Below are 13,686 nucleotides of genomic sequence, written 5' to 3'. Positions count from 1 at the left end.
ATAACTGAAATCGGCAATTACTTAGTTGCCAACCCAATAGAACAGCAATTCTTGGATAATCAATAAATTCAAAAATATAGATTATTTATTAGGCCCTAGTCAATGGATTTGTACAAAGTTTGCTTAATATTAATGCGAAACCGGGGCGCGAGAACAGCTCGAACATCTTGAATTAATTCGAGCTCGCTGACACAAGGATCTTATCTCGAAAGTTCAGTGGCTTTACGTAAAGCACCCTCAACAATGCCGATTTATAAATATACTTTATTAAAAAACAATAATCTCAATTTTTTCTAACATAATAATAATAATTTTATAATATAACATTTAGGGATATCATAAAAATGGGAGTGAGAGACATCTATAACTGAAATCGGCGATTACTTAGTTGCCAACCCAATAATAAACCAGGAGCTCATAATTCCAACACGTCCGGTAGTTATAATGCAACACCGAATGTTGCGTGACTTTAGCATACAGTTGCAATTTCCTTGAGCTTAATTCCCTTCAACTCTGCGATTCTTCTGTCACTGTAAACAGCCAGGAAAGGGGGGGGGGGGCGGTGAAAGAAGACCGGATCGTTGAACGCATCTCCGGCAACGAGTTCCGAGATTGCTATTTCGCAGGAATTAAAATCCTTGGGAAATGGAATGGCAATCAAAGAACTTTTATCGACACGGGTCAAGCTCGTATAATTGTCTGGCAATCCCGTGGGAGTAGTCTATAAGCGCTGCGGAGTTTACGCGCCCGGCAAAAAAATAAGCCAACGAGCCTTCCTGCGCGGAAATAAAAACGCAAGTCGAATACAATATGCATACATGTCCATTAGTATGGGGACACGTGCCGCTTTTAACGAGTAAGTGATATGTAATTTGAATGAATGCTATTAACGATGTATGTATGTCGGAAAATTTTATTTGGAATATACAGGGTGGGGCATTACTATGATCACATTGAATGTCTCTGTTATTAGTAATAATATGTTCTTGCACGGTACAGAGGGGGACATCTTATTTCAGACGTTAAAAAGACGTCTTGAAGACGTACCGAAACATACGTCTTAAAGACACCTTAAAGATGTCTTAAAGACGTTCACAAAGTGAACGTTTTAAGAGACAAATTTTATATTATCACTACAGTCGGCTGTCATCGTAAGCATCGTAAATAATTTTTATAGATTTTTAAAGATGAAAAATTCTAAAGTAAAAAATTAAAAGCGAATTTTTTAGCATTTCTTTAGAAATGATAGATAAACATCTTTATATAGATATTTATAAAATGTCCTTGTCTCGCGATGCCATGAATAATACAAGTTGAATGGAAGAATATTACTTCGGATATAATGAAAAAATTGATAGCTGGAAATTAATAAAAAAATTAATAAAAGAAGCTTTATGAGCACATGGCGGATACATCGACGAAAAGGAAATTGTGGTTTCGTTATTATTTGTTCCGTCTTGCAATGGAATTTTTATTCTGCTTTATCTGTTTTTCTTCGAAATTATTTTGCTTTCCTTTCAAGCTGAAAATACTTCGATTTCCAAAGATACACTTTTGACTAAACAAGAAAATACCTCTGTTTCACACACATCAACGAACGGTGCATGCACTTCATTAAAAATCTCGTCCGTTAGGTTTACAATTTTTCAGAATCATTGCCGTCTCTTTCCCCGGCAATGAAGTAATGAGTGCACTTCCACGCAATAGGGCATCGCACACCCCATCGACGGCCCATTCCGGTTTATGCTAGACCCGCTAGGTCGCACCGCTTTGGTCACCAGCTCGGAATTTTCTGCTACCTGCGTCATTGCGCACTACGTGTCTGACTTACTTCCCTTCCATCTCGCCACTAACCAACCAGTTTACAGTTCTTCGTTTCCGCAGAATATAGAGAAAACAACAGAAACAGCTCGCCTTATTTTTTGAGTCTGCTGTAGTCGGCGCTAGTTTGCCTTAGTAAGTCTGTCTAAGCTAGTCTCTTTTATCTGGTCTGTCTTAGCGAGTCGGTCTTAGTTAGTCTGGTTTAGCTAGTCTATCTTAACTAGTCTTTTTTAGCTAGTCAGTCTTAGCTAGTCAATATTAGCTAGTCAGTCTTAGCTAGTCAATATTAGCTAGTCAGCCTTAGCTAGTCAATATTAGCTAGTCTGGTTTAGCTAGTCTTTTTTAGCTAGTCAGTCTTAGCTAGTCAATATTAGATAGTCAGCCTTAGCTAGTCAGCCTTAGCTAGTCAATCTTAGCTAGTCTGGTTTAGCTAGTCTATCTTAGCTAGTCTTTTTTAGCTAGTCAGTCTTAGCTAGTCAATATTAGCTAGTCAGCCTTAGCTAGTCAATCTTAGCTAGTCTGGTTTAGCTAGTCTTTTTTAGCTAGTCAGTCTTAGCTAGTCAATATTAGCTAGTCAGCCTTAGCTAGTCAATCTTAGCTAGTCTGGTTTAGCTAGTCTATCTTAGCTAGTCTTTTTTAGCTAGTCAGTCTTAGCTAGTCAATATTAGCTAGTCAGCCTTAGCTAGTCAATCTTAGCTAGTCTGGTTTAGCTAGTCTTTTTTAGCTAGTCAGCCTTAGCTAGTCAATATTAGCTAGTCAGCCTTAGCTAGTCAATCTTAGCTAGTCTATCTTAGCTAGTCTTTTTTAGCTAGTCAGTCTTAGCTAGTCAATATTAGCTAGTCAGCCTTAGCTAGTCAATCTTAGCTAGTCTGGTTTAGCTAGTCTTTTTTAGCTAGTCAGCCTTAGCTAGTCAATATTAGCTAGTCAGCCTTAGCTAGTCAATTTTAGCTAGTCTGGTTTAGCTAGTCTATCTTAGCTAGTCGTTTTTAGCTAGTCAGTCTTAGCTAGTCTGCCTTAGTAAGTCTGTCTTAGCTAGTCTCTTTTATCTAGTCTGTCTTAGCGAGTCAGTTTTAGCTAGCCTGGTTTAGCTAGTCTATCTTAGCTAATATTTTTTAGCTAGTCAGTCTTAGCGAGTCAGTCTTAGCTAGTCTGGTTTAGCTAGTCTAACATAATATTAGTTAGTCAGCCTTAGCTAGTCAATCTTAGCTAGTCTAGTTTAACTAGTCTATCTTAACTAGTCTTTTTTAGCTAGTCAGTCTTAGCTAGCCTGGTTTAGCTAGTCTATCTTAGCTAGTCTGCCTTAGTAAGTCTGTCTCAGCTAGTCTCTTTTATCTAGTCTGTCTTAGCGAGTCAGTTTTAGCTACTCTGGCTTAGCTAGTCTATCTTAGCTAGTTTTTTTCAGCTAGTCAGTCTTAGCTAATCAATATTAGTTAGTCAGCCTTAGCTAGTCAATCTTAGCTAGCCTGTCTTAGCAAGTCCGTCTTAGCTAGTTTCTCTCAGCTAGTTCGTTTTAGCTAATCTGTCTTAACTAGTATGCCTTAGAGAGAGTTTGTTCTAGTTTCTGAGTTTAGACTCAAGCAAGATTCGCAACAAAACAATATCCAATTTAACGATCGATTATAAATATATCCTCGCAGCTAAATCTTGCATAATTTATTATCTGTAAATATTTGCAAATGCACATATCAAGACAATGCATAGCTGTTTATCTTTAATTAGAGAAACTGCAATACCAATCAATTTGAATTGCGGTCTTTTGGTATTCGGATGCTCGAGCGAGTCACCCACATTACTAGGGAAAAATATTAAGGACGCTATTGGTAAAATATATTCTCAAACATAGTACAGAGCAGCTACCAAAATCGTAATAGTATTCATGAAAGATTTCGTAAGTCTTTTTTTTAGATAGCTATGTTAATTAAGGAACTGTCCACATACTTAGCCGCGCTCGTGACGGTAGATACGATATATAATTCGATTCGTCGTTGCGATTAAATCCCTTTTGACAGCGTCCGTCTATGCGAGTTGCAGACGCGCGCGGCGCGGCGCGGCGCGGTGCGCAATACCGATGCACCACTCGCCGATATAGATAACATAGTATTAATTCGGTGACCTAGATCGGCGAGCGATGTCGGCGGACACGGATTATCCCGGGCAGATCAGTTAAACCACTTTATTTCCAGTTTATTACGTTAAAATCTGCGACACGTTCGTTTGAACTCCGTCGGATCGGCCGCTTTTTTTTTCCGAACGATTGAACTTAACGAGCAAAAAGAGTAACCTGTGTGCCCCGGCGCATCCGCGTGTCGCCCCTTTTCGACCCGTCACTTTTGCCCGACGATTTCACAGTGACGAATTTTTCTTTCGATCGTGCACGACCTGATCGGCTTTTCAACAGGCCGTAACCTGTGAAAATGGAAAAAACTGCTATCATTTTCCCCTGCAGCGACGACGCGAGTGTGCTACAGTTTTTCGACGCTGTAGAATACGAACTTGCGCGTCACATCCGGCCGAATCAGTGTGTACAAATCGTCGGATGTATATTTTTTTTTCGCCCGCGGAATTTCGCGATACCTCTTAAAACATTTGGAAAACTGCAGAACAGATTTGGGTAAACCATATTCCGAACGTTTTATTGTACAACTGTCGTAGCTTGAGTTATGCTTGTCCTGGAAAATTGTTGAATAAATAAACGTATTTGTGCATCTGCCACATTTAATGCACGCAAGCTTGGGAAATATTGGTAAGACTTCGGCAGCAAAGTAACCGTTTAGTAATGTCTCAAGCTATATTTTAACGTTATTTTCATATAATATTTATTATACGATAACGTAAAATTACTGTGAATACAGTAAACTTTTTTCGACGAAAAGATTAAAAGCTCTCTATTTTTCAACTTCTTTATCTGAGCCTCAAAAAGTATTTTTCAAATTTTCGTTATAGTCTGAGATAAAAAACTTAAAAAACGAGAGTTTCTATTTTTTTTGTTATTTCAAGTAATTTTGCTATTATATATATAATTATTATTTATTATTATATTATATTATATATATTTTTATTTATATTATATTTATTATTATTATATATATATATTATTATAATATTATAATTATTATTATACTTATACTATTATACTATTATTATTATGATATTATTATTATACTATTATTATTATTATTACTATTATTATTATTATTATTATTATTATTATTATTATAATATTATATATATATATATATATATATATATAATATATATATATATATTACATTTAATCCAGTTTTATAGAAGATATACCGTTTTTCAAGTGGTCGCCAATGTATACATATATCTGGGGTTCGTGTTATCGCGTGATCGAAGCAAGAAATTAAAAAGAAGCTTCGCAAGCCCCGTTCGAATTGGCGCATTTGTTCCAGCTCCGAAGAAGAGAGCGTATGCTCGCGACGGAATATATTATATAACCACCGTTACGCGAACCTTCTTTCCCACAGAATCCTTTCCTTTCTGCGAATCGCGATCGCATTACACGGATCTGGAACCTTTCCAAGGGAGCAAGTTCGTGATTTTTAGACTGAAAATTGAGGCGAAAAGCGTATGCAAAGTGTGTCTGGATTTTTCTGAAATTCTTCGTCCGCTTTCATGTTGGATGATGCGATCTTCTGCTCCTAATCCAGAGCTGATCTATCCCTTCGTTTAATACTCTCGGCTAACTTTATGAGCGTTCGTCAAAGGGACTTCAAACCATATCCAGGTCAAATGCCGTGCAGCCGACGATTTAAACAACTGACATAACTGGTTGTCGCTTTACTCGTCGGTGACCGTTTAATGCTTTTTGAAAATCTGTGATTCACGGTTTGGTCAATGATAATAGCAACTTTGATTGTAGATCGACCAAGCATCCCGAGCAATAGAATCAAATAACATGTTTCGAAATTATTTTTATTTATTATTTATTATTATTATTATTTATTATTATAATTATTTATTATTTATTTTATTTATTATTTAGCAGCTTATGTCATCGATGGGTATACAGTGACTCGCATTAATATTCGGACACCATATTGTTAGAAGTCTTTTTATTTTTTAAGATAGTATTATTGAATCAATGATTTTCTCATAGAATAAATCACTTCTTAAAGTAAGTAGAAACATAAATTTTGTTTATTTATTGCACGTGGTTTTTTGTGTAATAAGCGATAAACAAGATTATGACAAAATTCCACGTCGCAAAAATATTCGGACAGTGAATGAATTATATAAAATTTTACACATTAATATTATGTATATTATATAAAATGAAAATCTTTTTAATCATGTTATCGTAATATTAATATTTTGTCGGTTATATTGCATTTGCGCAGAGGAAAAAGTTAATTCAAATGACCTCGGCAACCCCTCATTTCCTGATTTTGAGTAACTTTCAGGACACCCCGTAGATGTTTCTTGACGAAGAGAATTTTTCGCATCTACTTATTACAATTACATTATTTTTATTAACTTACCGCATGCGATCAGTTAAGCTTGTGTCAAATATTATGTTAGGCAAGTTTACATTTCAAGGATTAAACAAATTGGTTGGTTAACGAGGAAATATTTTAACATTCATGTTGCTATCGTAACCGGGGTGTTAAACTTCTCGTTTCATTCCTGCTAGCTCAAAGCTACTTCATTAATATTTAAAGTCTCCTAATTCATACATTTAAATTAATTTATTCTCCCTCGCAATATTTCATTACTGCCCACTCGTTGGGCAATCTAAAGTTCGTTTTAATGTGTTGACTACCGAACCAGCAATTATGAAGATTCCGAAAGTCAAAGTACATGATTAATTTAATGATAAAATCTAAAATATTTTCATTACATTTTTTTACATTAGGTTGAATTCGAGTGTAAGGAAATTGAATAATATTTGCAGACAATATTCTTCTTGCATTCTTTTCTTTTTAATAATTAGTAAATTCACCGAATCATATTTTTAAAACGATTTTTTCAAATTATATTTTAGAAGTTTTATTTATCAGTAACTACACTGACACTTTAAGTAATATATGAACTTTAAGGTGGAGACAGATAATACATGCTTTAATTAATATTATTATAATATAACAATATATTATATTTTATATATTATAAAAATATGTTGTATAGTATATTATTTAATCTAATAAGGAACTTGATGATGCTTCAGTTATTTTTGCATCCTCATCGTCATTGTCATTTTGGTGTTCTTTTGCCAAAATTAAAAGGAACATTTCTATAGCGTCCTTTGAATAAGACACAGATTATGCATCGGTTTTTTCTCTTAGGCTTGATATAATTGGATCAGACACCTATTTGTTAGTTAAAATATCAATCAAATAATATTGAAGTAAGTAATATTACCTCTGTAACTTTCGTCATGGAAACTACTAGCACTTTTTCCCACTTTTTTTAACAGTAAAATAAGATTTCACTGTTTGAAATGCAATCAAGATTAGCACTGCGTTCCACTGCATTTATAATTGAAAAATGGGATGAAAATTTAACAGGTATTAATGCAAAAAGCATGAAAGGCATAAAAGTATAATTTCGTATAATTTAAGCACATTCTAGGTAAACTTTACTTCATAAACTATATCATCGTCTAATTTCAAAGAACAAATCTCTTAAAATCGACGATTTTAATTCCAGACGATTTTAAGATTGGCCACTTCAAATCCACGTAAATGGTAAAAAAAGACATAGTAGATTATAGTCGACATGTATAATTAACTGTTGGCAAAAGTTCCCTCCGCTAAAATGATTTTTTACCGCGTTCGACGCGCGATTGCCCCACAGCGACGACGTAGCATTTCTGAATAGCATAAAGCATGAAATTTTAGACGACGCGAGGAGATAAACCGATCGCTAAGTAAAGCTGTCCCGTTTTTGCCCCGCGGAACCTGCAACTTTAATGATCGGTTGTAGAGAAAGCCGCATTAGCGATATTCCGATGAAATTGTGGATGGAGGACGCGAGTAATAAGCGGATGCTCTCAGCGCCTCCTTGTAGTTTTGTTTTGCCGAAACTTTTCAAACGAGCGGACCCGTGAATAATGAATCGCCACGGTTCCGATACATCCTATCGAGAAAATTGACAAATATTTAATAGAAAGCGTACACGGTGCAACGTTCTTTGTTCGACGATAGACCTGTTTCGCAGACCCCCGGTATCGGTTGATCTAATTTTTCCTATCATCGGCTCGCGAATTTATCGGCCCCGTCAATTTGTGAAATTTTCGTGATAATATTAGGTCTACCGGAGAGTTCTGTCCGTTTTTACATAGACAAAACATAGATGAAACGAACACAAAGTGCAAGATATGCAAAATAAAAAGTATATTTATGGAATCACCTGATCGTAACAGTTTTTGCTCGGGTACCATTGGTCCACCTATTTTTCAAAATATTAGGTCTACCGGAAAGTTCTGTCCGTTTTTACATAGACAAAACATAGATGAAACGAACACGAAGTGCAAGATATGCAAAATAAAAAGTATATTTATGGAATCACCTGATCGTGACAGTTTTTGCTCGGGTACCATTGGTCTACCTATTTTTCAAAATATTAGGTCTACCGGAAAGTTCTGTCCGTTTTCGAATTGAAATATAACACAATTTTCATACATTTAATCATATTTATCCTCAGCGTGTAAACCAAGGTGAATAATTTTGGAAGAGTAGATACGATTATTTGAACCGTGCGGCTCGTTTTTATGATTGTTGGCAAGCGATCGAAAGTCGTCTATCTTCGATACAATGTTTAATTATAAAAATCAAAATTAATCTTAACAATTTGGAGTTGAAAGTACAAGTTGCTTGTTCGCTATTACTTGACATTGCGTATTAACGATTCGGAGTGAAATTAATCGTGAACTAGACTAGCGAGAAAATGAACATTGTCAAAAACCGCTCGAACTTATTGGCCAATCTAATATTAGGTCTGCCGGAAATTATATACGACATCATATATTCTACAAATCAATTAGGATTTCATCTAACAGTCTACTTAAGTCTTACCTGCTCTATTAACCGAACGCTCACGTTTCCTTGAACCATTCGGATAATCGAGCGGTACACCGAAAAAATTATATCGTATCTTATCTTCGTTTACACGAAGATATAAGTAAATTGAATATAAAGAAGCTTTAAGTTTATTGTACAACGAAGAAAGGCATATTAAAGTTTGTAGAACTTGTTGCTATAATTATCGCCAATATTGTAACAGTCAATTTCTACGTAATAATTAGGTCTACCGGAAAGTTCTGTCCGTTTTTGAATTGAAATATAACACAATTTTCACACATTTAATAATATTTATCGTAGAATATACTTTCCATCGTTACTTATGACTTCTTGCCAGCGCGATGGCAACTTGTAAATGCCATTTTTAGAAAATGATTTATTTTTAGAGGCGAAGAACTCGACTAGTGCTTGGTTGACGTCAGCTTCAGTTTTGAATTTTTTTTCCTGTAAAAAGTTTTGCAAAGAGAGAAACAAGCGATAATCGGAGGGTGCTAGGTCTGGGGAGTATGGTGGATGCGACAGAATTTCCCAGCCTTGCTCTGCGATTTTCCGACGAGTCGCCAAAGCAGCATGTGGTCTGGCATTATCATCGGTAGCCATGTTTTCGCGATCGCGTCTCGCTTAATAATGACACGAGACATCTTTGTTTCAGTTTATTTAGGAGAGCACATGCGTGCAAATGCAATGACAAAGAGAGATAGTCGTATATGTCTCGAATCAACGTGTGCATATGGATTGAAACTTGAAGTGACACTATCGGACAGAACTTTCCGGTAGACCTAATAGTTCCAGCGATAGTAATTCAGACAACGGGTACTAAAATATATTAATAAATAACATATTGTTTCGAACGCGCTCGTGCTTTATTGTCTGGGATCGGGGAGCACGTGGCAGAGATTGCAATTTCTGGTGCCCGCTCGGAAAATCTGCACGCGTTTTCGTTTCTATAAACCATTTCAGGGACGTCTCCTGCAGCCGTTTTGGCAAGGCCGAGGCAACGACGGAATTTAATGAACGTGACCGGATCTTATCGGGAATGAAACTCTGGAATCTCGTTGAAACGCTTGGCACACACTTCGATTACATAAGCACGATCAATTTGAATGGAAAACATGATTCTTATTGCTTCCATTCTCTTCCCTGACCGGATAACTTATGCTGTCTTCCTGATAGCTTCTCAGACAATGGGAACGTGGTCATTACTGTTATGAAATATTCCTTGGGAGTGGAAACGGTCTTCCGATATTGTATAATCGCGGCAATATTTGAATTCGAATCTACGTATTGGTACGACCGTGTTCCACGCGGAATGAAAGCGTTCCGAGTAATTTACTTTCCGTAACGGGATTGTGTAGCTAGATAAAACCATCCGCCTAACAAACACATTTTTACGAGGATCCCACTTTTTCGAATTAATCGAGTAAGTAACGAGATTTTATACGTGGCAGTGTATTCGATAGTCCTTTCGCTATTTTGTTCTTTATGTAAATGTACGCACTCGAGGGCACGATGTTTTTACTCGTATTAATTAGTTTAACTTGCTGTTTATTCGAGATCAACACTGAACCAAACAGAGCGGACGAAACTGAAAAACTTTTGAAACTTTTAGCGACATTTTTAAATTCAATGTTTTCGCTTTGCCTCAACGTTATCAGAGCTGTGGTGTAGCTGTGTCTTCTTCTGGGCACTGGACAGTAAATCCATCACAGATTTAAAAAAGAAAAAACTCGAAAAATCGGGCGCTTTCCTAACATTTTGTCGCGGACTGCATCTTATAACGGTTATGAGTTCTGAGGTGTTTCCAGTTCTTTCATAACCGTTTCAAGAACTGAAACTGACATCGTAACTGTTTTCAACCCCCGTGAATTGACGTTGCGAAGCACAGAAATTAGCGCTCGGGTTTCTGAATACGTCCGGGGTTGTAAGGCCCGGATTGAACAGATCGTGGACGCGTTTTGATTACTGTGTCGCTGATTAGTTGCCCGCCAAATTAATCGCGGGCAATTGGATCGGATCGGTGGAGCGGTGATTCCGCGTATAATTATTGTAACCGTACGTTCCCGACTGATGGAGAAGAGGTTGTCCCGAACGATGGACTATTTCCGAATTGCTAATGTAAGAGTTCGCGGGTCTCTTGTAACGAGACTCTTTGCCCTGGTCGGTGACGAGACCGACGAATGAATACTCTTCGGAGCGAACGCGAGAAGCTGTAATGCTTTCCTTCGTAAGGAAATTCACAGCAACTCGAAATTTGGCATTTCCGGGAGAAATCACTGTAGTGCGATAGATTGTAACTTTGGCGTATAATACGGAAACCATTGTTATATACGACAATATTCGTGGAAAACGGTATAGAAAAAAAAATTATATTATTAATATTATATTATAATATAATATTAATATTATAATATATATATATAATTAATATTATAATATTAATTATATTGTTATATTAATTACACTAAGGTGGATGTCCCAGTTTCCGTGCTCCCGGATTAAAACGGTATAGAAAAATTATATTATTAATATTACATTATAATATAATTAATATTATATTAGAATATAATATTAATTATAATATTATTATAATATAATGTTAATTATAATATTATTATATTATAATATTATATTATTATTATTATTATATATTATATTATTTAGTACATAAATTTATGATTTCTATTTTTCGTTACGTGTACCAATCGATTATTTACCTACCATAAAACTGTTCTTTCTCTACATGCTTTTAATCCGGGGGAAATTGGGACGGAAACCGTGACATCTACCCTATGTGCTACGTTATCGTCGCGCATTGCGGAAACGATTTCGGTACACCCGGTGCACACAATAAGATTTTTCATCGTTACGGGATCACGAATCGAAGGACTCAACGGATGCTTGGATTTGTTACAGAGGCGCCTCGGGGGACGTATCTGCTGATAGATGGGCGTAGGTTGGATCCAGGAAACCAGTTTGTGCCAGTGAAAGAGGGCTCCGAGTTGACGTTGGAGTGCGCCGCCGAGGGTGGGAACCCGCCGCCTGTTTTAGCATGGGGAATGACTCTGTCTCAAGCCACTTTGGACGGTCCGGAGCAACCGCCGGACAATCTGACCGTGTTGCCCTCGACATCTGGCAGGCACAGTGGGGCTCACCTTAAGGTCTTGAGAGGTCACCACAACGCTACCATCGTGTGTGTCGCGCGGCACGTCAGGCTGACGATGCCCATGAACGCCAGCATCCTGCTCGACGTCCAATGTGAGTAACCGGTCTCTCATTTTCGCCGATTCGTACAGGCCCCCGCCATGCTAAACCGCCGACAGACTATTATCTCTTAATCCCCCGTCTTCTCTTCGTTGTAACCGTTGGATTCCATTGATTAGCGGTTTAGTTGAAATTTTCCCAATTGAACTGGGGGCGACCATCGAAGCGGAGGAATATCTTGCTTTTCACTTGATTTCCAATGCAGATGGTCTGCACGTTGCTCGGATATTGTCGGTATTAAAAAGCGTATCACGGTTTGCGCAACCGAAGTGGTTCACGAAATCGATGACTTTTGATGGAAATGTATTCAAGAGAAACGTCATGGAGCTAAATAAAATCAAATGGAACTCTATAGAGTATATTGATACGCTAATTTTCGAACGACTTTCTGAAACTGTTCCGGTCGAATGATCGGAAACGGTCCGCTTGAAATATAATAACACGTTGAATGACGAAAATCGTTTACGAGAATTATCACAGGAAATCTCTAAGTAATTCGATTAATAAAATTGAAAATAGCGTTTGCGTCTGAAACGTCTTAATTCAGTACGTTCGAATATATTACGATAAGAATGAATTTTCAATAGCACTAAAAGCGGTGCTCAACGTGTCAAATTGATTAACATATGTTTTTGATGGGTGAATCTAAAAAGATTACATATCTTCTTTGCTTTTACATAAAGTATAAAGTACATATCACAAGTACGCATATATCATTTTACTAAGCGATAATTACAATGGATATTTAATTTAAACACAATCGAGTTCACATAAAAGTTTGATAAATAAACGCTGCTTGAACGCGTATTCGAATTAAAATTTACATGTGACACAAGAATTGTATTTTGATCTTTAAATCGTATAGGAAAAGAATAAATAAAAAAAAAATATATATCAAAAGATTTCTATGCATTTTAATTGCATTTCTGTACATTTCTATACATTAAAATCTTTGCGGAATAAAATCTGCATCAATTATACGAATTAGAAATCATCCGCACGAATTTCAGCATAGAGCATTTATAATTATCTCGCAAGTCGTGGTAACACGTACAATTTCTTGGGACAATTATGAGTATTACTGTGTGTAATTACACTTAAAAACTAAAGTTTAATTCTCGCATTTCTCAGGTGATTAATATGGAAATTGTTCGTCGCCTTGAATAAGTTTCTTAGCCTTCTCGATGCAGCATCCGACTCTGAAAACTTTTTGCATGTCTACGCCGATATAAAGAATAATGCTATCCGTTATTATGCGTTAAAAATAACAAGCGAATAGCGGCGATTAAAGATTTGCGTCTCTACCGAATTTTTGACCAAATATACAAAGGAATTTCAGCGTAATGCTTTTGGATAACAGGAGTCAATACTCCTTTTAAATTCATTTAATCTAAATTAATTAATATTTAATTTAAATAATTACTTTAAATTAATTAAATTGATTTGATATCTTATGATGATTATGCGAAGGCAGAGGACAAAGCTCGTAAGCGTATCTCAATTTTTCTGCTATAGATTAGTAGTAGAATAATAATAATATATATATATATATATATAT

The 13,686-nt window shown here is 36.3% G+C and overlaps 1 protein-coding gene across 1 annotated transcript in view; it reads left to right on the top strand.

The window, feature by feature from the left end:
- The window catches only part of LOC117228494 (teiresias), a gene marked incomplete at its 3' end in the record, with an annotated part of 602,901 nt that overhangs the window by 455,707 nt on the left and 133,508 nt on the right, over nt 1-13,686 (top strand). Inside the window, exon 7 of the mRNA XM_076527291.1 lies at nt 11,781-12,122. Within this exon, the coding sequence (XP_076383406.1) occupies nt 11,781-12,122 (342 nt within the window). The remainder of the gene's footprint in view (nt 1-11,780; nt 12,123-13,686) is intronic.

The sequence above is a fragment of the Megalopta genalis genome, chromosome 18, assembly GCF_051020955.1.
Source record: "Megalopta genalis isolate 19385.01 chromosome 18, iyMegGena1_principal, whole genome shotgun sequence".
In the NCBI taxonomy this organism is placed as follows: domain Eukaryota; kingdom Metazoa; phylum Arthropoda; class Insecta; order Hymenoptera; family Halictidae; genus Megalopta; species Megalopta genalis.
Note: the sequence above shows the minus strand (reverse complement) of the source record. Positions and strands in the feature narration are given on the sequence as shown.